A 20766-nucleotide genomic window follows, 5' to 3' on the forward strand; every position below is an offset into this window, starting at 1 on the left:
ATGCTGACTGGGGGATTTTGCGCACTGAAGTGCATGTATCTTAAAATTTGCAGAAGTTGACATAACACCAAACTAAAATAAGGGATCTGTTTGCCTTCCAGTATCTCCTGAGCCAGGGATTTTAAATCGATTGGAAGCTCTTTAAATTTTTGTGATGAGAATAAAACCAGCCCAGCCATTCCGTAGACCCATCGCTGATGTTTCCTTCTAGCTAAATCCCTTCTTATTTCGGCAACTGGAAAGCCGAGCCACTCTTTCAAGAGCTTTCCCTACAAAGGCAAGTCGAATAATACTCCTTTCAGCATCCGCCAACAAGAACCGAGCTCAGGCCAGATGAGTGATTTTTCACAGAGGCCTCTATTCTTGTCTCCAATTGCAGACTTGAAACGCAATCCTGAGCTGTAATATTAGGACTTCTCAGATGTCAGGCTGAGTTTTAAAGCTGGAAGTTTCCCATTTAAAGGTTAAAAGTACCATCTATTAATCCTACCGATGATAGGTTCTCTTTTGGTTTTTGTGAGTTGTCGAAAGGAACTATTGTAGTTTGGGGGATTTGCCATTTCGGGCAAATACCAGCCTTGGCATTAAATGTTCTCCCAAATCCAACAAGCACACTTTTAACTAAACATTCCCTTTAAGCACCAGGAATCCTCACCCACTTGTAACCAGTGGTGGGCTATGAGCCAGAACGCTAAATTGCGCTCGCCGCCGCGGCTCATAAGCTCTTGCGGGGCCAGCGCGATTTTGCTGCTGCACCTGGGGAGGCAGCAAAATCGTGCACGAAGCTACAGGTATGCCCGTGTTTCGGTGATGTTTGTTTGCTTCCGTGCAGGCCAAAACAGGCGCACCTGTGGCTCCGTGCACGATTTTGCTGCCTCCGCTGGCCCCGCAAGAACTTATGAGCCACGGCAGTGAGCGCAATTTAGTGTTCCGGCTCATAGCCCACCGCTGCTTGTAACGGAAGTCCTGGTACACCCGCTTTCTTTAGTAACACACATGCAAACACACACACAAACATCGAAGGCACACCCAACTCTCAGTGCTGTAGATTCTCAGAAAGAATTCCAACATAGGATTCAGAAGTTTGGACTATATCAGTGGCTGACTGACAGGTAGGTGAATAGTTGTCTGCCGCACATATTTGTCTCCGCCCCCTGCCTCTTATCCCCACAGGGGGCTTAGCTAGCAGGGGTGGCTCTTCCATCCCAAGGACCAGCCCATGGATTTCCACTGCTCTCCTCTACTCTGCCTTCTGAGTATCGGTATGTCATGCATGGGACCCAGCTATTCCTCCTCTTCCTTCTCAGCCACCTGTGGACCTGGTGGCTGTTGACTCTCCGTCTGGGGACTGACGGACAGCCCAGGCTCTGCCTCTGTCACTCTGACAGCTCCATTCCCTTTTCCCCCTCGGAGCTCTCAGATTGCCTTGATGCTGGCCCCAATTCCTGCTCCACCTTATCTGATTCGACAGCTGAAGGGGCCAGCAGCTGACAGGCCACAACATTAAGAGGCTCTTGTACCTCAAGGAGGATATAATGGATCTTGAAAAGATGTAAAAAAGGGCAACAAGAATGAGGAAGGAAATGGAGCCCCTCCCTTATGAAAGCAGGTGGCAACGCCTTGGTCTCTTGAGCCTTGAAAGACGACGTTTAAGGGGTGACTTGATCAAAGTGTGTAGAATCATGCATGGGATGGAAAAGGTGGATAGAGAAAAATCCTTTTCTCTATCCACCTTTTCCATCCCATGCATGGGATCACACAGTACTAGGAGGAGGGGACACTCCCTAAAGCTCATAAGTAAGAAAGTGAGGATAAATAAAGGGAAATATTTCTTCATCCAGAGGGTCGTTGGTTTATGGAATTCCCTTACAGAAGAGGTCGTGACAGCTGTCAGCCTGGATAGCTTCAAGGCAGCATTAGACAGATTCATGGATGCCAAATGTATCAGTGGTTATTGAAACAGATGTCCAAGTGTTAGTTGAGTCGGACAGGATTCCCTTGGGTCCCATTTGTTGGAGGTCAAGGGAAAGGGAGGGTTTTGCCTTCTCTTTCTGCTCAAGATCCCCAATTGGTGGGCCACTGTGTGACACAGATTGCTGGACTTGATGGGCTTTGGCCTGATTCAGCATGACTCTTCTTATGTTATGTTTTTTATGTTCTTATATTTATTATGGAGAACAAAACTAAAAGCAAGCACTGGCATGTTTTGTTCATCCATACATTTTTTTTTTAAAAAAAAAGCTGTTTGGGATAGAAAAACACAAGAGACGTCACAGTGCAAGCAAATATGACACAGAATAAATTAAAATACAATCTCTGCTTTCCCTCTCTCCCCCTACTTCCAAGCCAAAAACTCTTCCAGCTCGAGAGCTAAAGAGGACAACACATTAATAAATATAAGCCAGTTGGTGATGAAGGTTTCCAGGCTGGAAGTAAGGAACAGGAATTTCTCACTTGCGAAGGAGAAAATCCCAAGAGATTCAAGCAGGTTAGCATGAAGGGGAAAAGTCTGTTGAACTGTGAGGGTCTGGGGAAGAGATAGAGTTAGCTGAGTCCACAATCTGTAAGAGTCTCGGATTCTTGGCACCAGAAAGGACAGGAATTGAGGTAGAGAAGGAACACCTGAGCCCAGGTTAAGGACCACCGGGAAGGTTTGAAGCAGTGGTGAAATCTATTTACCTTCCCTACCAGTTCAGAAGCGCACACTTTTTCACCCTCTGCACATGTGCATAAGGCTTTGCGCATGTGCAGAGGGTTACAAAAAAAATGGTGATGGGAGGGTGGGCGGAGCCTTACGCTGCCGCTGCTACTATTTTTCTGAACCAACGGCGGCTGCCATTACCGGTATGCCTGAACTGGGCCAAACTGGTAGCATTTTATCCCTGGATTGAAGCAATGGCAACGACAGCACCGTGATCAGGATCAGGAAACTGGTAATACCGGTGTGGATCGTGTTTGCAAAACATATTTTATTGGGGGAGTGTCTTCCACCTACCAGAGTTCTGCCAACAAACGGCAAGGCACACCCATCTGTCAACGCGGGTGAAATACAAAGCAGCCTGCAACGAGCTCAAAACAAGGCTACGGGGTGGTAGGCCTGAATCGTTAACATGTATTTTTTTTAACAGGTGGTGGATAATTCATTGGGAAATTGTGGGGAGGGGGGAGGACAGGTATAACTCCTGCTCAGGTTGAACTGACCCTTCTGGTTAAACCCAGGGCCATCCATTTCATCGTACTTCAGGTCAGGGAATCTCCTGAAAAATGGCACCATCGTAGAAGATTGGTAGAAGGTAGAAGACTTTGAGAAGGTCCATGGTCCTCACTCAGGGTTACTGAGATGCAATGCAGACTCATAGGATGCAATTTGGGAACGGAAGGCTGTAAACTTCTGCAATGCGACTGAGAATGCAGTCTGGCGCCCCCTTCTGGCAGAAGGGACACATTTGAAGTAGCGACTCTGCTGGCTAGCGGCTAGCACTGCAGCTCCGGACAGTCAATTCAGCATGCTTGCATTTCTCTTCCACACTCTCATCCTTCAGCGGCTTTCAGTCCAAAACACAACTGCTCTCTAATGTCCTCCTTATCTTCAGCGCCCCCTTGAGGCAAATGCTGCTCCAGTCCCAGCGAAATCAAAATCGGACTTCGAATGCAGCTGTTAGATAACTCGCTGTCACTGGCTCAGCTGTTTGTGCGGTTTCTGTCTCAGGCTGAGCTGCACTTGCTTTTGTTGCAATTGCTGCGCATCAGCTGCAGCTGGCGGGCCACCTGGAGGACACGGTAGCGCTCACGGAGGTTGCGCCGGCGTACATGTTCGTTCGTGATCTCCTGCACGTAGCAAGAGGGGAACCAGCCCTTCCTGCCGTCAGCTAGGCGTATGCCCTCGTACCAGCCTGTAGCATGGAGGGGAGACAGACAGAAGAGAGAAAGGGAGGGGTCGACAAAAGAGGGAAGGAGACGGGAGGGGAGGGGGAGAAGAGGAGGGGAAGGCAGGAGGGGAGGGTTGGAGAGGAAGAGGAGGGGTGGAGAGGAAGATAGAGGAGGGGAGGAAGGAGAAGAGAAGACAGGAGGGAAGAGGTGGAGGTGAAGACGAGAAGAGGAAGACAAAAGGGAGGAGAGGAAGACAGAAAAAGGGAGGGGAGACAGCAAAGAGGAGAGGAACAAAGAAAAGGAGAAGACAAAAAAAAGATCAAGATCTCTGAAACCCTTTTAGTTGCTTCAAACGTTATTGGGAGTCTGTCCTGCCACTTTTATGAAACTTCCAACAAGCCCCTTCCTTCCGAATCAGCCCCGCCTTCATTCGATTAGTTCTCAACTTACAATCACTCATTTAGCGACTGTTCGGAGTTAACAACAGCTCTGAAAAAAAGCAAAATTACTGTACGACCATTTCCCACGCTTACGACCGTTGCCGCATTCCCATGTTCACGCGATTATAATGCAGGCGGGTCTATGTCAAATGTTTCTCAACCTTGGCCGGGAGGAATTCTGGGAATTGAAATCCACACGTCTTAAAAGTTGCCAAGACTGACAAACATGGCTCTGCGGAGCCCCCCCCCAAAACCCCTCCCCAGGAGCCTATTTGCGCCTTTTGTGACTCACAAAGGTTATTAAAAGGCAGAAGGTCTGAATCAGAAAAGGTACAATGAGACTCTTGGTTTATTTTATTTTGGAGTTTTTGTCCTCAGCAATGAAGGATGAGCCTGAGTTTACTTCATAAAAGAGGATTCTGTGCTGAGGTGGATAGCTTACAGCTGGGGCTGGGGGTGGCTATAAGACTCTAGAACCAGGGGTCCCCAATCCCCTGTCTGCGGCCCGGCACCAGAGCACAGCATGTCAGGAACTGGGCCGCACAAACAAGCGAAGCCCCATCCATGAGATATAGGCAGCATGTGAAACCATGCCTTCTCTGGTCCACGGAGACACCTCTCTGCACAAAAATGGTTCCCAGTGGCCAGAACAGAGATGGTATTCAGCTGGTTCGGGCGAACCGTTAACTGGGGCTATGCGGATAGGATGGCTCACACACCCGCCCCAGCATTATGCCAACCTATTTAGGCACGTTTTCAAGCCACACGCACGCATGCAAGCTGTGTGCACGAGCGAAGCGCATGCACATAAGGCCGTGCGCATGTGTGGACCTGGCGCATGCGAGTGAAGCGCACATGCTCACATTTGCGAACTGGTATGGAAAGTAAGTGAATACCACTCCTAGTTCAAAAGATTGGGGGCTGCTGCTCTAGACCAGTGATGGCGAACCTATGGCACGGGTGGCACGCAGAGCCATATCTGCTGGCACACGAGCCGTTGACCTAGCTCAGGGGTAGGCAAAGTTGGCATGATTGGCTCAGGAATACTGGGAGTTGAAGTCCACAAGTCATAAAAGAGCCAACTTTGCCTATCCCCGCCCTAGCTCAACTCCAATGTGCATGTGTGTGCCAGTCAGCTGACTTTTGGCTCGTACGGAGCCTCTGGGAGGACATTTTTGGTTTCCAGATAGCCTCTGGGGGGATGGGGGAGGGCGTTTTTGCCCTCCTCCGGCTCCAGGGAAGCCTTTGGAGGCTGGGGAGGGCAAAACACGAGCCTACTGGGGCTGGGGAGGGCAAAACACGAGCCTACTGGGCCCACCAGAAGCTGGGAAACGTTTCCAGCCTCCAGAGGGTCTCCAGGGGTGGAAGCTTTTTGCATTGAATTATGGGGCACTCGTGCATGCATAATAGTACATGTGCACGCGAGGAAAAAAAGGTTTGCCATCACTGTTCTAGACCATATGTGAGGGGACAATACAGACAGCCCTGCAGTTCTCAGAAGTGACTTGCTATCGCTTTTTCCTCAGATGCTTACAGCCTAGCCTGGGATCACCTGGTGGTCTCCCTTTCAATGTGCCGCTGGAGCACCACAGCATTAACACCGTCGGGACAGCCAGGGTTCTAAAACGGTGGAGGGCAATTTTCTTCAAGGATACCCTCTCTCTGTGTTGGGGACTTTAGCTTCCAGCTGGCTGAGAATTTGGGAAGGTGTTGGAGTCACCGAAAGGACCTTGAAGGATCGGAAGAGAATCCTTTAGCAGAGAACTCTGCTTTAAAAAAACACACCCATCTTTAGGTTAGGAAGCCCCCGCCTCCCAGGCTCCAATTTCTAAATCGTTCAGAGAAAGAAGAGGAAGACACCGCAATTTGGTCACAACGGTTAGGCAGGGTGCATGTGTGTCACATCCCCAGGCTCACCCTCGGTTTTGCGCACTACGTTGACGATGTCCGTTGGTTCGAGGCTCAGCTCGTCTGCCTGGCCTGCGCAGTAGGTCTCTGTGCACTGAACCTGGGGACAATCTGCGGAAACGGAGGAGGAAAACAAATAAATAAATTATTTCTTACGAAAATAATAATAAGCAAAAGAGGGAAGGAAAGACAACGTAGGAAAGGTATCAAATTAATTGGATTTAGTTTTATTGTAATGCCGGCATGTCTCAACCGCCCGTAATTACAGGGTAATTAGTCCAGGAAGACACACACCACAGGATAAAAGGAAAACCCAAAAGTTTTTATAAACAGAAAAATAGAAACAGATCCCTTTTTAAATGTCAAACGGATTTTCTGTTACACACAAGGCACAGGTTAAATGCAGTCCAATTGCTCACCCAATAACTGGGAAATTGAGTCCAATTCTAAAGTCCAGAGAGTCCACACACACAAATCTGAAGAGCAAAAACCACGATCTTGACGAAACAATGAATCAGATAAACTGCCATGAGGCTAAAACATCAGGCTGTAGTACTAATTACAGCAGCCCCACCCAACTACAGGTGGCCTCATTTTCTCTTGTAATAATCCTTCAGTTCAGTGTTTCCCAACCTTGGCAACTTGAAGATATTTGGACTTCAACTTCCAGAATTCCCCAGCCAGCATTTGCTGGCTGGGGAATTCTGGGAGTTGAAGTCCAAATATCTTCAAGTTGCCAAGGTTGGGAAACACTGCTTCAGTTGTTGTCTCCTATGCATCACTCTACGTATGCGTGGATGTGTCATTAATTCTTGTTCAGAATTCAGGGATGATACAGATGATTGATCTCCTCCTGGACTGTCTGCCAAACTCCCCTCTTCCCTGTCACTCACGCTTCCTTGGTCAGAGGAGACTTCGTCGGCAGATTCTACTGGGAGCAAAACAGGCCTGCGGCATGTGGATGTCTCCCCCACCTCCACCTTGCTTGGGGCAGGAGCTGGGCCAGAGCTAACCACAACACTTCATATGTCTCCTCTTCCATATGTCCCTTAATCAAATTTGTTGCTCTTTTGCTTCCTCTAGCCTGCAGCCTTCACCACTAAAGCAAATTGATTTTAGCTAAATTGCAAATTGGGAAAGGGGAAAAAATTAGCCCTGTCATAAAATGATGAATTTCGTCTGGAAGCTAATGTCCTAAGTCTGTTTCAAAGCTCAAGATACGAGAAATGGCTTTGTGCATTTTCATCATGGCTCTTTTAGCTTCCCTGGCACGAAGCAGAGAAACCACCGACAGATCCAGAAGCCGTGGGACGGGAATGTGATGTTCCTCAATTTTCTTAGCCTTTGAACAAGAAGCAGCAGGAAGGGAGTGGTGGGAAGTTTAAAAGTAGCACAGCCAAAAAGACTTACCCCAATCTTCATAGATGGTTTCCTGCTTGTTATTAGCCTGGTTCTCAGGGCATGGGAAAGCACCCATCCAGCGGTGCATGTCAGACCTGAAAGAGACAGGTTTTTTTGAGATATACTGTTTGGGATTCATTCATTCATTCATTCATTCACTCACTCATTCATTCATTCATTCATTCATTCATAGAATTTTTATTGGCCAAGTGCGATTGGACACACAAGGAATTTATATTTGGCACATACGCTCTCAGTGTACGTAAAGAAAAACAAAATACATTCATCAAGAATCAAAAGATGCAACACTTAGTGATAGTCATAGGTTACTAATAAGCAATCAAATTGTACTAGGAAGCAAAACAGTATAAATTCTAAAGATACAAGCAATAAGGTTGTAGTCATAAGTAGAAGGAGGTAGGTAATATGGGGAGAAGAATAGTAATACAGCAAACAGTATTGAGAGAATTAGTTGTTTAGCAGAGTGATGGCATGTGGAAAAAAACTGTCCTTGTGTCTAGTTGCTCTGCTGTGCAGTGACCTATAGCATCGTTTTGTGGGTAGAAGTTGAAGCAATTTATTTCCAGGATGTGAGGGGTCTGTATATATTATTACAGCCTTCTTTTTGATTTGTGCAGTGTACAGGTCCTCAATGGAAGACATTTTAACTTCCAAGAGGCTGGTGGGTGGAGCTGTTGCCTCTGGGTGGAGGAGACAGAGAGAAGAAATATAATTTACACAAACTTCAGAAAGGCATTTGATACAGTAGACCATAACCTATTACTAAATAAAGTAGAAAAAAGTGGGATGGCCAACAATAGTACCAGATGGATTCGAAACTGGCTGACCAACTGCACTCAACCTGTAGTGCTCAATGGAATTGCATCTACATGGAGGAAAGTATGCAATGAAGTACTCCAAGGCTCTGTTTTAGACCCATGACTCTTCAATATCTTCATCAATGGCTTGGACTTGGGGATAGATGGGGAACTCATCAAATTTGCAGATGACACCTAACTGGCAGGAATAGCCAAAACTCCAGAAGATAGGTGCAAGATACAGAAGGATCTTGACAGACTTGAACATTGGGCGGGATCTAACAAAATTCAATTCAATGGCGAAAAAATAAAAGTTCCACATTTAGGCAAGGAAAAACAAAATGCACAGGTACAGTATATGTGATACCTTGCTCAACATCCCTGTGAGAGGGATTTTGGAGACCTAGTTGACAACCATTTAAATATGAGCCAGAAGTGGGCATCAGCTGCCAGAAAGGCCAACACAGTTCTAGGCTGCATTAACAGAAGAATAGAATCAAGATCACATGAAGTGTTAATACTACTTTGTAATGCCTTGGTAAGGCCACACTTGGAATACTGCATTCAATTTTGGTCGCCATGATGTAAAAAGGATGTTGAAACTCTGGAAAGTGCAGAGAAGAGCAACGAAGATGATTAGGGGATTGAAGGCTAAAGCATATGAAGAATGGTTGCAGGAATTGGGTATGTCTAGTTTGATTGCAGGAACTGAGTATGTCGAATATTAGTAGTGTTCTCCTACTGGGCACCCCCTTAGAATATATTGTGTTTCTCCAAAAATAAGACCCTGTCTTATATTTTTTGAACTCCAAAGTAAGCACTTGATCTTATTTTCAAGGAGGTATTAATTATTTATTTTATTTCTATGTCGCCCAATCCCAAAGGACTCAGGGCGTCTTGCAACAATATAAAATTACAAACAACAATAGAAAGAAGTCAAGAAAAAAACCAATCTAAATTCTAAAACCCTAGTTAAAACTTGTAGTAGAACAACTCAATAACACACGTGCATACCGATTCATACACAATCATTCATACAGGTGGTCAAGCTAGTTGTTGATTTGGGGCACTTGGAGCAAGATTTTATTTATTTATTTATTCATTAAATTTGTACGCCGCCCCTCTCCGCAGACTCGGGGCGGCTCACAGCAGTGATAGAAACAATGTACAATACAAATCTAATAATACGAAGTTAAAAACCCATAATTTAAAAAACATGCACACAACACACCATAAATTATATAGGCCTGGGGAAGATATTTCAATTCCCCCATGGCTGACGGCAGAGGTGGTTTTTGAGAAGTTTACGAAACGCAAGGAAGGTGGGGGCAATTCTGATCTCTGGGGGGAGTTGGTTCCAGAGGGCCGGGGCCACCACAGAGAAGGCTCTTCCCCTGGGTCCCGCCAAATGACATTGTTTAGTCGACGGGACCCGGAGAAGGCCAACTCTGTGGGACCTAACCGGTCGCTGGGATTTGTGCGGCAGAAGGCGGTCCCGCAGATATTCTGGTCCGATGCCATGAAAGGCTTTATAGGTCATAACCAACACTTTGAATTGTGACCGGAAACTGATCGGCAACCAATGCAGACTGCAGATTCTTAGTGAAACATGGACATATTTGGGAAAGCCCATGATTGCTCTCGCAGCTGCATTCTGCACGATCTGAAGTTTCCGAACACTTTTCAGAGGTAGCCCCATATAGAGAGTGTTACAGTAGTTGAGCCTCGAGGTGATGAGGGCATGAGTGATTGTGAGCAGTGAGTCCCGGTCCAGATAGGGCCGCAACTAGTGCACCAGGCAAACGCCCCCCTTGCCATAGCTGAAAGATGTTTCTCTAATGTGAGCTGTGGTTCGAGGAGGACATCCAAGTTGCGGACCCTCTCTGAGGGGGTCAGTAATCCCCCCCCCAGGGTAATGGATGGACAGATGGAATTGTCTTTGGGAGGCAAAACCCACAGCCACTCCGTCTTATCAGGGTTGAGTTTGAATCTGTTGACACCCATCCAGGCCCTAACAGCCTCCAGACACCGGCACATCACTTCCACTGCTTCGCTCCTATTGCTGTCTGGGCTCCTATTGCCATCTTACCTGGTTTCCAGCTCTGTCTCCCTAACCTTAACCAGAGGAAATAGTATTTTTGTGGGGAGGGCTTATTTTCGGGGAAACACGCTACGACCTTTGCTAACTCTCTTCACCCCTATGAAGCTACTCACTGGGTCGGGGCACGATAGAGCCGTTCGCTACTCCGCCCTTGGTGGTTCTCCATCAACGTCAGGTAGAAGCTGTTCTCTGCATTTTGACCGACAGAGGAGTCCTCGCAGCGATGGGCTTGGACTAGCGAGCGATGGGCATAATCCAGCACCACAAAGCGTTCTGAGCTGCAGGACCAGATCCGGAAGGGAAGCAAAGAAGAAAACACATTAGTGAATCTCAGCCCAGTTAGTTGCTTGTGAAGAAGGCTGGCATGAGCTGAAACAGCTGTTTCCCAGATCAGTAGGCCTGCAATGGGATCAATGTCAACCATCATGGAGACTGTTGTGGTTAGCTCTGGCCCTGCTCCTGCTCCAAGGACTGTGGATGTGGGGGAGACAGCCACATGCTGCAGGCCTGTTTTGCCCCCGGTGGAATCTGATGATGAAGGCTCCTCTGACCAAGAAGACATGAGTGACAGGGAGGAGGAGGAGAGTGTGGCAGACAGCTCAGAAGGAGATCAATTATCCACCTCCTCCTTGGATTCAGAACAAGAGTTAATGATACAGCCACGCATGCGGAGAGCGATGCATAGGCAACAACAACTGAGAGATTATTATCAAAGAAAATGAGGCCACATGTGGTTGGGTGGGGCTGTGGTCATTAGTGAGGCTGCTATGACTGCTTTACTGACTTTGACCTTTTGTGTGCTGATTTTTCCCTGCTTTGAAACTAAACCAGAGCAAAGTGTGTTTCACTTTGTAAAAGAAGAAGTATCACAGAACTGATAAGGGACTTGTACAAATTACCAGTTTGTTTGGAGACGAGTGCTCTTTGCTATACCAAAAGAGGGCTTAGGTTAAGTGAATTTTCATTATAAAAGAACATTGTTTTGAATTTTCAAACGTGTGTGTGTGTCTAAAATTTGTACCTGTGAATTTTTGGGAGGATTCTACAAGAGAGCCCGACAGAACAGAGACCTACCCTGTTTCCCCCAAAATAAGACACCCCCTGATAATAAGCCCAATGGGGCTTTTGAATGCATGGCAATAAGGCCAAGCACTTATTTCAGAGTTCAAAAAAATATAACACAGGGGTTTATGTTCAGGGAAACATGGATGGAGTATAGAGAGAACCTGGAGCAATAGCAACAGCACTTATATGTTGCTTCACAGCCCTCTCAATGTGGTTTATAGAGCCAGCGTATGGCCCCCAACAATATAGTTTCTCCCTTTACCGACCTGAGAAGGATGGAAGGATGAGTCAACCTTAAGCCAGTGAGGATTAAATTGCTGGCAATGGGCAGAGTCAGTCTGCAATACTTGCATTTTAACCACTGTGCCACCATGGTTCCTGTAATCATTCCACCAGATAAGATGGATTGACACTTTGCCCCAGAGGCAGCAGCAGTCTTTCTGCACTCCTCTCTGTTTATTTGTTTTAAAAATAACCTGGCAAGTTTCTAAGCCTCAAGATTTGAAGCAAGAGGCTTGGAAAGCAGGCCGTGCTCCATTCCCAAACTTGCAAAATTTGCAGAAGCAGAACTGTAGCCCAAACTTTGCTGCTTCTCCAATTCTCCATCCCTTCAAAACTTGATTTTGGGGGCAGAGGACAAGTTTGCCCTCCTCTTCCTCCTGCCTTCTTCTATAGATTATCATTTAACGATCACATAATCCCTTGCGAGCAACTGAATGGAGCTAGCAGAGTGTTTAATGGCCAGATGCCTTTCCTGTCACTAATGTGGAGTTTTGTTCAGCAGATATATTTTCATTGCGCCCAGAGAGATAAATATCTGCCTCAACCTGGGATCTAATTAAATGCAGACTAATTATTTATTTATTTTTATTTATTTATTAGATTTGTATGCAGCCCCTCTCCGATGAATCGGGGCGGCTAACAACAATATAAAAAGACAATGTACAAAATCTAATATTAAAAACAATCTAAAAAACTGCAATGTAAAGAACCACTCATACATACAAGCATACCATGTATAAATACTATAAGGCTAGGGGGAAGGGAAATTTCAAGTCCCCCATGCCTGACGACAGAGGTGGGTTTTAAGGAGCTTGCGATAGGCAAGGAGGGTGGGGGCAACTCTGATATCTGGGGGGAGCTGGTTCCAGAGGGTCGGGGCCGCCACAGAGAAGGCTCTTCTCCTGGGTCCCACCAAACGACATTGCTTAGTCGACGGGATCCAGAGAAGGCCAACACTGTGGGACCTAACCGGTCGCTGGGATTCATGCGGCAGAAGGCAGTCCCGGAGATATTCTGATCCGATGCCATGAAAGGCTTTATAGGTCATAACCAACACTTTGAATTGTGACCGGAAACTGATCGGCAACCAATGCAGATTGCGGAGTGTTGGTGTAACATGGGCATATCTAGGAAAGCCCATGATTGCTCTCGCAGCTGCATTCTGCACGATCTGAAGTTTCCAAACACTCTTCAAAGGTAGCCCCATGTCGAGAGCATTACAGTAGTCGAACCTCGAGGTAATGAGGGCATGAGTGACTGTGAGCAGTGAGTCCCGGTCCAGATAGGGCTGCAACTGGTGCACCAGGCGAACCTGTGCAAACGCCCCCCTCGCCACAGCTGAGAGATGAAATTGTCCTGTTGCCAGAATTTTCGGCCTAGGCCTTCTGGGCTCACCTCTTGCGCTGAGTGACCAGCAACAGGTCATTGAAGAGGAACAAGTAGATGGGGATCAGTTTGGGCTTGTTGCCAAAGATGGTGCCACGATACACAACTTCCAGAAGTTCTCCTTGCTTTAACAGCTGCCGGGTCTGGGAAATGATGGGAATGGCCTAAATCAGAAAAAGAATCATTAGAAAAAAGTTCCTGGAAGCAACGTGGATTTTTGCAAGGAAGGACAACAATGCATCTCTGAGCAAATTCACAGATTAGGGCAGTGTTTCTTAACCTTGCCCACTTTAAGACGAGTGGACTACAAATCCCAGAAATCCTCAGTCAGTTTTGCTGGTTGTGGAATTCTGAGAGTTGAAGTCCACACATCCGAATGTAGTTGAAATTGAAAAACTTTGTGGTAGCTGGCTGTGGAATTCTGGGAATTGAAGTCCACGTGTAGTTGAAACTGAGAATTGTATTGATTGAGATTGATCGATTGATTGCTTACTTGCCATCAAGTCACTTCTTACTCTTTTGCAAAATATATTTTGTGGGGTATAACTTTATTTTCCCATTTTTACATTTGGGATTACAGAAGGTTTAAGAAAGCCTGATTTTCATTGTGGTTATTTTCTGGTTTGAGTATTTATCTGTATAAGTAGAATGCTATTTCCCCCTAGTTAATCTAAGGCAGCTTTTCCTGTGGATTTCAACTCCCAGAAGTTCTCAGCCAACTATGCTATCCCAGAATTCTGGAAGTTGAAGTCTATCCATCTTAAGACTCTCCAAGATTGCAAAACACTGGGTAAGGGTACGCCAAGGCAGACAATCCTTTTTACTAGTGAATTTGCCAAAATAGCAATCTTTAAAACCTAGTTTGTTATACCTGCCAAATTGGGTGATCTGAGGCTCCCTTCCAGGAAAAATATCACCACACTACCTCCCAAAGGCACAAACCCCAGGCAGCTGTATCTTCTCTTAATTTCCCCAATTCATGGCAGCCTGCTTAGAGACTGATGGGGACAAGCTGTGGAAGGCTAGAGCAAGGCCAAAGATGGGCCCAAGCCAAACCCCTTCTGACCTTCAGCTTATCAAACTCAATCTTGCTGGCCGTGTGAATCAGTTCTTCCATATGACGCATGCGGCCGACCTCGGAGTTGCATTCTTCTATGATCTAGGGCAGAGATTTGGAGACATACCAATTGTTTCAACTTCTACCCTCAAAATGATGCTATAGGGAACTGCACAGCAGAACAACTAGACACAAGGACCGATTTCCCACACACAATGCTATTATTCTGCTTAACAACTAATCCCCACAACACTGTCAAATATTTTACTAAAACTGATCTGGAATTTGGGGTCATAACTTGAGGACTAACTGTAGTTCTGGGGACGACTGTTGTTAAGTTTAAACAGCCTTTTCTAATATAGAGGACTATCCCTATATTAGAAGAAGACAATATTATAAGCTTCATGCAATCTTTCCTTTTTTCTTTTAAATGGCCATGAGGTTACTAAGAGTCTAGTTCCAGAGAGACCATTTCCAAGGAAAGGATAGACTACCAAAATAAAATAAAAATAAAAAAAACTCCACAATGGAGAGGTGCCACCTTTAGCATTGATGGCAATTGTCCGTCATGACATTTTAGAATAGGGATGTCAAGCTCAAGTAATATTTTTTTAAAAATTAAATTTGTTTAATTTTTTAAAATAATTTTTCATTTTTTTAACCAAATTTACATAAACATCCATATATTATATACAGTATATACCATAATATCGAAACATCCATAGTTATACATTTCTGCACAAAATTCCATGAACATATTCCTTAATTTGTTCCTTTTATACTTTTATCTCCCATCTGCTTTCCTTCCATAAATCATACTACTCTTCTCCCTCTCTTCCCTCTATCTTCTTTCTCCCTCCCTCCCTCTTTTCTACTTCTCTCATTCTCCCCTTCCTATCTACTTCCTCTGAACCTTCCCTGAGTACCTCTAATTATACTCCATTTTATGGTCAGCAGACAAACAGTTCCAACATGGGAGCTACTCTTAAACATATTTTCCCTTTATCCATATATAATATATTATTCTAGGTATATCTACTATTATTCTAATGCTGCCTCCTTTCTCCTACTTTTCTTGATTTCACTGAGTTTGAACTTGGGGGGACTGGGGGGCCATGGCTAGGGAGAGCGAGGCCAGCTCAATGGCACTCGTGTTGGGGGCGCCATCACTCTGCCAGCGAAAATGAAGCTCCATTTTTGCTGGCAAAGGGTTGCAGGAGCTCTATTTTCATTGGTAAAACCACCACGAGCTGGTCCTTCGTTATTCCCAGGGCAGTCCTGTGGGCCAGTTGTAAGAATCCTGTGGGCTGCATCTGACTGGTGGCCCTTGAATTAGACACCCCTGTTTTGGAAGGAGTGAAGTTGGGATATGGCCAATTTAGTCCTCTAACAGAGAATATTTGTAGATTAGTACTGTAGTTAGTTTAAATAAGGGGGTCCATGGTTGTCTCTGAGCTTGGATGCTTTGTTGCAGACGTTTCATTACTTAAACTAGGTAACACCATCAGAGTTTGTCTCTATTCATGATTATTTTTACCTTGGAAACAGAAGCTAGGGCTTTCATAGAGTTTTGTTCTCGCAAAGAACCTTCCTCCGTCCGGCGCAGGATATTCTAGAGACACAGAAAATAAAACCAAGAGGAAGGAGTTTCTGATTAGAAGGGTGCAAAGGCCCTGAATTTAGAAGAGCTTGAACTGGGCATGCCTTGGGTCTTAAGACAGAAACTCAGGTTGCCCCAATTATTGAAAATATCCCAAGCTGAAAAGAGAAATTTGCTGAGGTTCAAATTTAGAAACATAGAAACATAGAAGTCTGACGGCAGAAAAAGACCTCATGGTCCATCTAGTCTGCCCTTATACTATTTCCTGTATTTTATCTTACAATGGATATATGTTTATCCCAGGCATGTTTAAATTCAGTTACTGTGGATTTATCTACCACGTCTGCTGGAAGTTTGTTCCAAGGATCTACTACTCTTTCAGTAAAATAATATTTTCTCATGTTGCCTTTGATCTTTCCCCCAACTAACTTCAGATTGTGTCCCCTTGTTCTTGTGTTCACTTTCCTATTAAAAGCACTTCCCTCCTGGACCTTATTTAACCCTTTAACATATTTGAATGTTTCGATCATGTCCCCCCTTTTCCTTCTGTCCTCCAGACTATACAGATTGAGTTCATTAAGTCTTTCCTGATACGTTTTATACTTAAGACCTTCCACCATTCTTGTAGCCCGTCTTTGGACCCGTTCAATTTTGTCAATATCTTTTTGTAGGTGAGGTCTCCAGAACTGAACACAGTACTTCAAATGTGGTCTCACCAGCGCTCTATATAAGGGGATCACAATCTCCCTCTTTCTGCTTGTTATACCTCTAGCTATGCAGGCATATAAGGCTGACATTGGACCATTACTAGAAAACTTAAACCAGGGGTGGGATTAAGCCACATCTGGTTCGCCGAACCAGTAGTTGCATGGAGTAGCTGACCCCACCCGCCCATCCCCTTCCAATATATAGTATTAGACAGTGAAGGGCTACCAAAATTTTTACTACCACACTGTGGGCATGGCATATGCAGGGCGCCCTGCATTTTCTTTCAACATCTTTCAGTGCAAATTGGGTGCTCTGGGGTGGAGCTCCATTTTCGCTACCCCACTGTGTTCCCCCACATCCGGGCAGCAGCCCACCCCTGGTAACAGACAAAAATAGATGTGGGTGAGTGAGTATGTCCGTGAGTGTATTTGTTTTCATAGATTTTATGGATATAGGTATGTAAGTCTAGATGTGTTCGGATCTTTTTCCATGTAAGATCATAAGATCGTGTAACACTCTCAATCTTAAACAGGAAAAGACCTGAACACACCAAAACATACATGAATATATACATATACCCACAGAAAGAGAGAGAGAGACAGACAGACGGACAGAGACACAGTCCGTCTGTCTGTCTGTCTCTCTTTCTGTGGGTATATGTATATATTCATGTATATTTTGGTGTGTTCAGGTCTTTTCCTTAACACATAGACATAGAGAGACAGGGACATAGAGAGACACACAGAGAGACAAATAGAGAGATACAGAGACAGCTAGACAGCTAGAGAGACAGAGACTGAGACAGACAGAGGCAAAGAGACAGACACAAACAGACAGATGGAACAGGGACACATAGATATTGTGTGTGTGTATAGAGAGAGAAAAAGGAAGGAAAAAAAGGAAGGAAGGAAGGAAGGAAGGAAGGAAAGAGGGACGGAAGAAAGGAAGGACAGAATGAATGAATGAATGAATGAATGAATGAAGGAGGGAGGGAGGGAGGGAGGGAGGGAAGGAAGAAAGGAAGGAAAGAGGGATGGAAGGAAGGAAGGAAGAAAGGAAGGAAGGATTAGTGCTAAAGAGAAAAATGTAAAACACATACATAATATTACCTAGGGTTTCCCAAGCTGCCATAACCCCAGCCTCCCCCCACTTCCTCCCTACAAGGAATGTTTTCCTTCGACCCAGAAGTCCCTTCCTCTGGCCTAATAGCAACCCAGATCCTCAGAACCCAGATTCTCTCACCTCCAAGAGCATCTTGATACGAGTGATCCTCTGGAAAGGAAGGAGCAAGAAAGACATGAAGGGGAGACGTTGGCACTGGGGCTGCTCCTGGAGTCGGGTGACAACCGTGGCAAACTGGGCATTCTTCTCCCTAAGAGGTCAGAGGAAGGGAAGTTGCACCCAAGAGCCAGAGATCCAAATTTGGAGTTTTGGAACTGGGGGCGCTAGAGCAGAGCATCTGTAGTCTATTTAATTTTACTTAATTGGATTTAGCGTATTGTATTTTATTGTTCTTTTTTATATATTGTAAGCCGCCCCGAGTCCTTGGAGAAGGGCAGTATATAAATCCAATAAATAAATAAATAAATAAAATCTGGTCCCAGCCGTTCTGCTCCAGTGTTTCCAGGCCAGTACAGTAGTACCTCTAGATACGAGCTGCTCCACATGCGAGTATTTCAAGATACGAGCCACGAGGGGAGAGAAATTTCTGTTCCAGACCCGAGCTCAAATTCGGGATACGAGCCGAGCGTCCATGGAATCCAGGAAGTGATCACCTTGGCGTCCTTAGCAACTTGCCGGTGACGTCAAAGCTCCGCCCCCGGAATCTCTTCGTGGGAGGCATTCCCGGTTCGGGTTCGGTTCAGGTTTGGCCGAACTTTGCGTAAAGTTCGTCCGAACTTGCCGAACCCAAACACCGTTGGGTTCGCCCATCACTACTGTTGAGGACTTGGTGCCAGAGGCAGAGCTTCATCCAGGCCCTTCCGAACCTTCAACATCTCATAGCAGTGATGAGGAAGAAGAGGAGCCTCTTCTTAATGCACAAGCATACACAGCTGCCAAGAAACAGGAATGATACTCAGGAGGAGGTCTCCTCGGGAGTAAGACTGGAGGCTAATTGGCCACTCCCCTGAACAATAGAGGCAACTGATAGGCTGCAGGAAACAGTGCACTCAGGTATCGTTGAAGATTCCTGGGCATTTTGCCTACTTTTTGTGAGATATCAAGAACTAATTTATACATGGTATGCTTGTGTGTGTGTCTGTTAGTATATGGGGTTTTTTAAATCTTCAAATATTTTAAATTTAGTCGGATTATTTATGATTTGTTCCACTTGTTGTGAGCCGCCCCGAGTCTTCGGAGAGGGGCGGCATACAAATCCAAATAATAAATAAATAAATAAAATAATTGCATTGCTTTCAATGAAGACTTTGCTGAACTTATGCCAGCTGCTAATGAAGATTAATTAGCAGCTGACTCTTTTGCAAGAAAGGATTGCTTTTTGATTTCTGTGTGTGTCTCCACTGCTAAGCCAGTTATTAGCACTGGTTTATTGGTTAAATTAAGTTTGCCCAAATGGTGTGTTTTGATATGTTCGTAACTAGGAGATAAAACAGTGGATGGAAGAGAGGAACATTTGGCAATATTGTAACTACTATTACTACTACTACTACTACTACTACTACTACTACTACTACTACTACTATTATTATTATTATTATTATTATTATTATTATTATTATTATTACTAATTAGATTTGTATGCTGCCCTTCTCCGAAGACTCGGGGTGTGTTTCTTTCTTTATTTTATTTATTTATTATTTAGATTTGTATGCCGCCCCTCTCCGCAGACTCTTAAAGCTACCAGAGTTGAAGATCTGTGAACTTAATTTGAGGGTTTCCTGGAAACATCTGTAGCTGTTATACTAAGCAGAAACACTTAACAAAGATGTTTATGGTACATCCCACATTCATTATCCATGACAGAACAGAATTCCCACTTCAAAGGTGCATACAAGGCCCTGGAGACTATGAGGGATGGCCCTGATCACCTCCCAGAAGCTCTTCCGGACTACCTGGACGGCTGCTGTGGAAAATACAGGGTGGGTTAATATCTTTTGGATTCTGCCCTTGGTGATACCTGCAGCTTAGAATCCAAAATGGCGATCAGACTGCCAGGTGAGGGAAAACTACAACTCCCAGAATTCTTAGCGAGATCGAAACGGCCTGGGAAAACAGCCAAAGGAGTTTCTCCAAATAATTCCTCCGCTTACTCTTCCCAAGGGTGATCCACCAGACTGTTTTTCTTTTATCCTCCCTTACTCACATGAGGCTACTGTAGGTCTTCTCCTGGTAGAGCTGGTTACGGACATAATCAATGTAGACCGAGAAGCTCTGCTGAGCGTGTTCCTCCACAATATCACAAACGTCTGAGATCTGCAGGCTTTCATCCAGCCGCTGTTCCAGGTCCTGTAAGAACCTGCCAAGTGGAAGAGGTGGCATCAGATGCACGTGGATTACTCAAAGAAGCCCAAGCAAAAATAGTGTTGAGGGAATTATTTGTTTAGCAGAGTGATGGCGTTTAGGAAAACAACTGTTCTTATGTCTAGCCCCTCAAATGCCAGATTTCTGCTATCATGTCACCCTCCATCAGCCCTTCCGGCTGTACTTCCAGCGATATCAGAAGTGAGGACCATGAATTCCACGGCCCTGTTCTGAGTTCTCCCCGTTGGAGGGCTCCAATTGGCTGCCTTCATCCTTGAAAATGGCCCAGAGAAATGCAGATTGGAGGATAGAAAGGAAGAGGAAGAAAAAACTGACCTTTCGCTCACTTCCTGAACTTTGCGTATGTTGGAGAAGAGAATCCGATGCTCACGCAGGAGGATGGTGCAAGCCAGGTCCCGAGACTCCATGAAGTGTTCGATCAGAAGGGTGAGCGAGCGTAGGTAGGAGGCTTCAGAGGTCACCACCTCAAAGAGACTCTGACCACAGAGACCCAGAGACCACAAAGAAGGCAGAATGAGTAACAAGCGTAGAACGTGTGAACAGAATAAAGCTACCGAATTGGTAGTAAACTGCTGGTGACGTTATGATGCTGCCAGGGAACCAGAATATCGGTGCTGGCTTGTCCC

At 45.3% G+C, this 20766-nt stretch overlaps 1 protein-coding gene across 5 annotated transcripts in view; it reads right to left on the bottom strand.

Moving 5' to 3' along the window:
- Positions 1-2949: 2949 nt before the first annotated feature.
- The window catches only part of ARHGEF15 (Rho guanine nucleotide exchange factor 15), an 86241-nt gene continuing 68424 nt past the window's right edge, over positions 2950-20766 (bottom strand). For 4 of the 5 annotated variants that reach the window (XM_070728043.1, XM_070728042.1, XM_070728040.1 and 1 more), the window contains 10 exons: positions 20456-20616; positions 19962-20114; positions 17879-18008; positions 15866-15940; positions 14338-14430; positions 13281-13435; positions 10652-10816; positions 7629-7714; positions 6228-6329; positions 2950-3893 (listed from right to left, as the gene is read on the bottom strand). In XM_070728043.1, the coding sequence (XP_070584144.1) occupies positions 3706-3893; positions 6228-6329; positions 7629-7714; positions 10652-10816; positions 13281-13435; positions 14338-14430; positions 15866-15940; positions 17879-18008; positions 19962-20114; positions 20456-20616 (1308 nt within the window). In that variant the 3' untranslated portion in view covers positions 2950-3705. Of the gene's footprint in view, positions 3894-5849; positions 6040-6227; positions 6330-7628; positions 7715-10651; positions 10817-13280; positions 13436-14337; positions 14431-15865; positions 15941-17878; positions 18009-19961; positions 20115-20455; positions 20617-20766 lie in introns of those variants that run through there. The other variant, XM_070728045.1, reaches the window with a different exon arrangement.

This window comes from Erythrolamprus reginae, chromosome Z, assembly GCF_031021105.1.
Source record: "Erythrolamprus reginae isolate rEryReg1 chromosome Z, rEryReg1.hap1, whole genome shotgun sequence".
Taxonomy (NCBI): domain Eukaryota; kingdom Metazoa; phylum Chordata; class Lepidosauria; order Squamata; family Dipsadidae; genus Erythrolamprus; species Erythrolamprus reginae.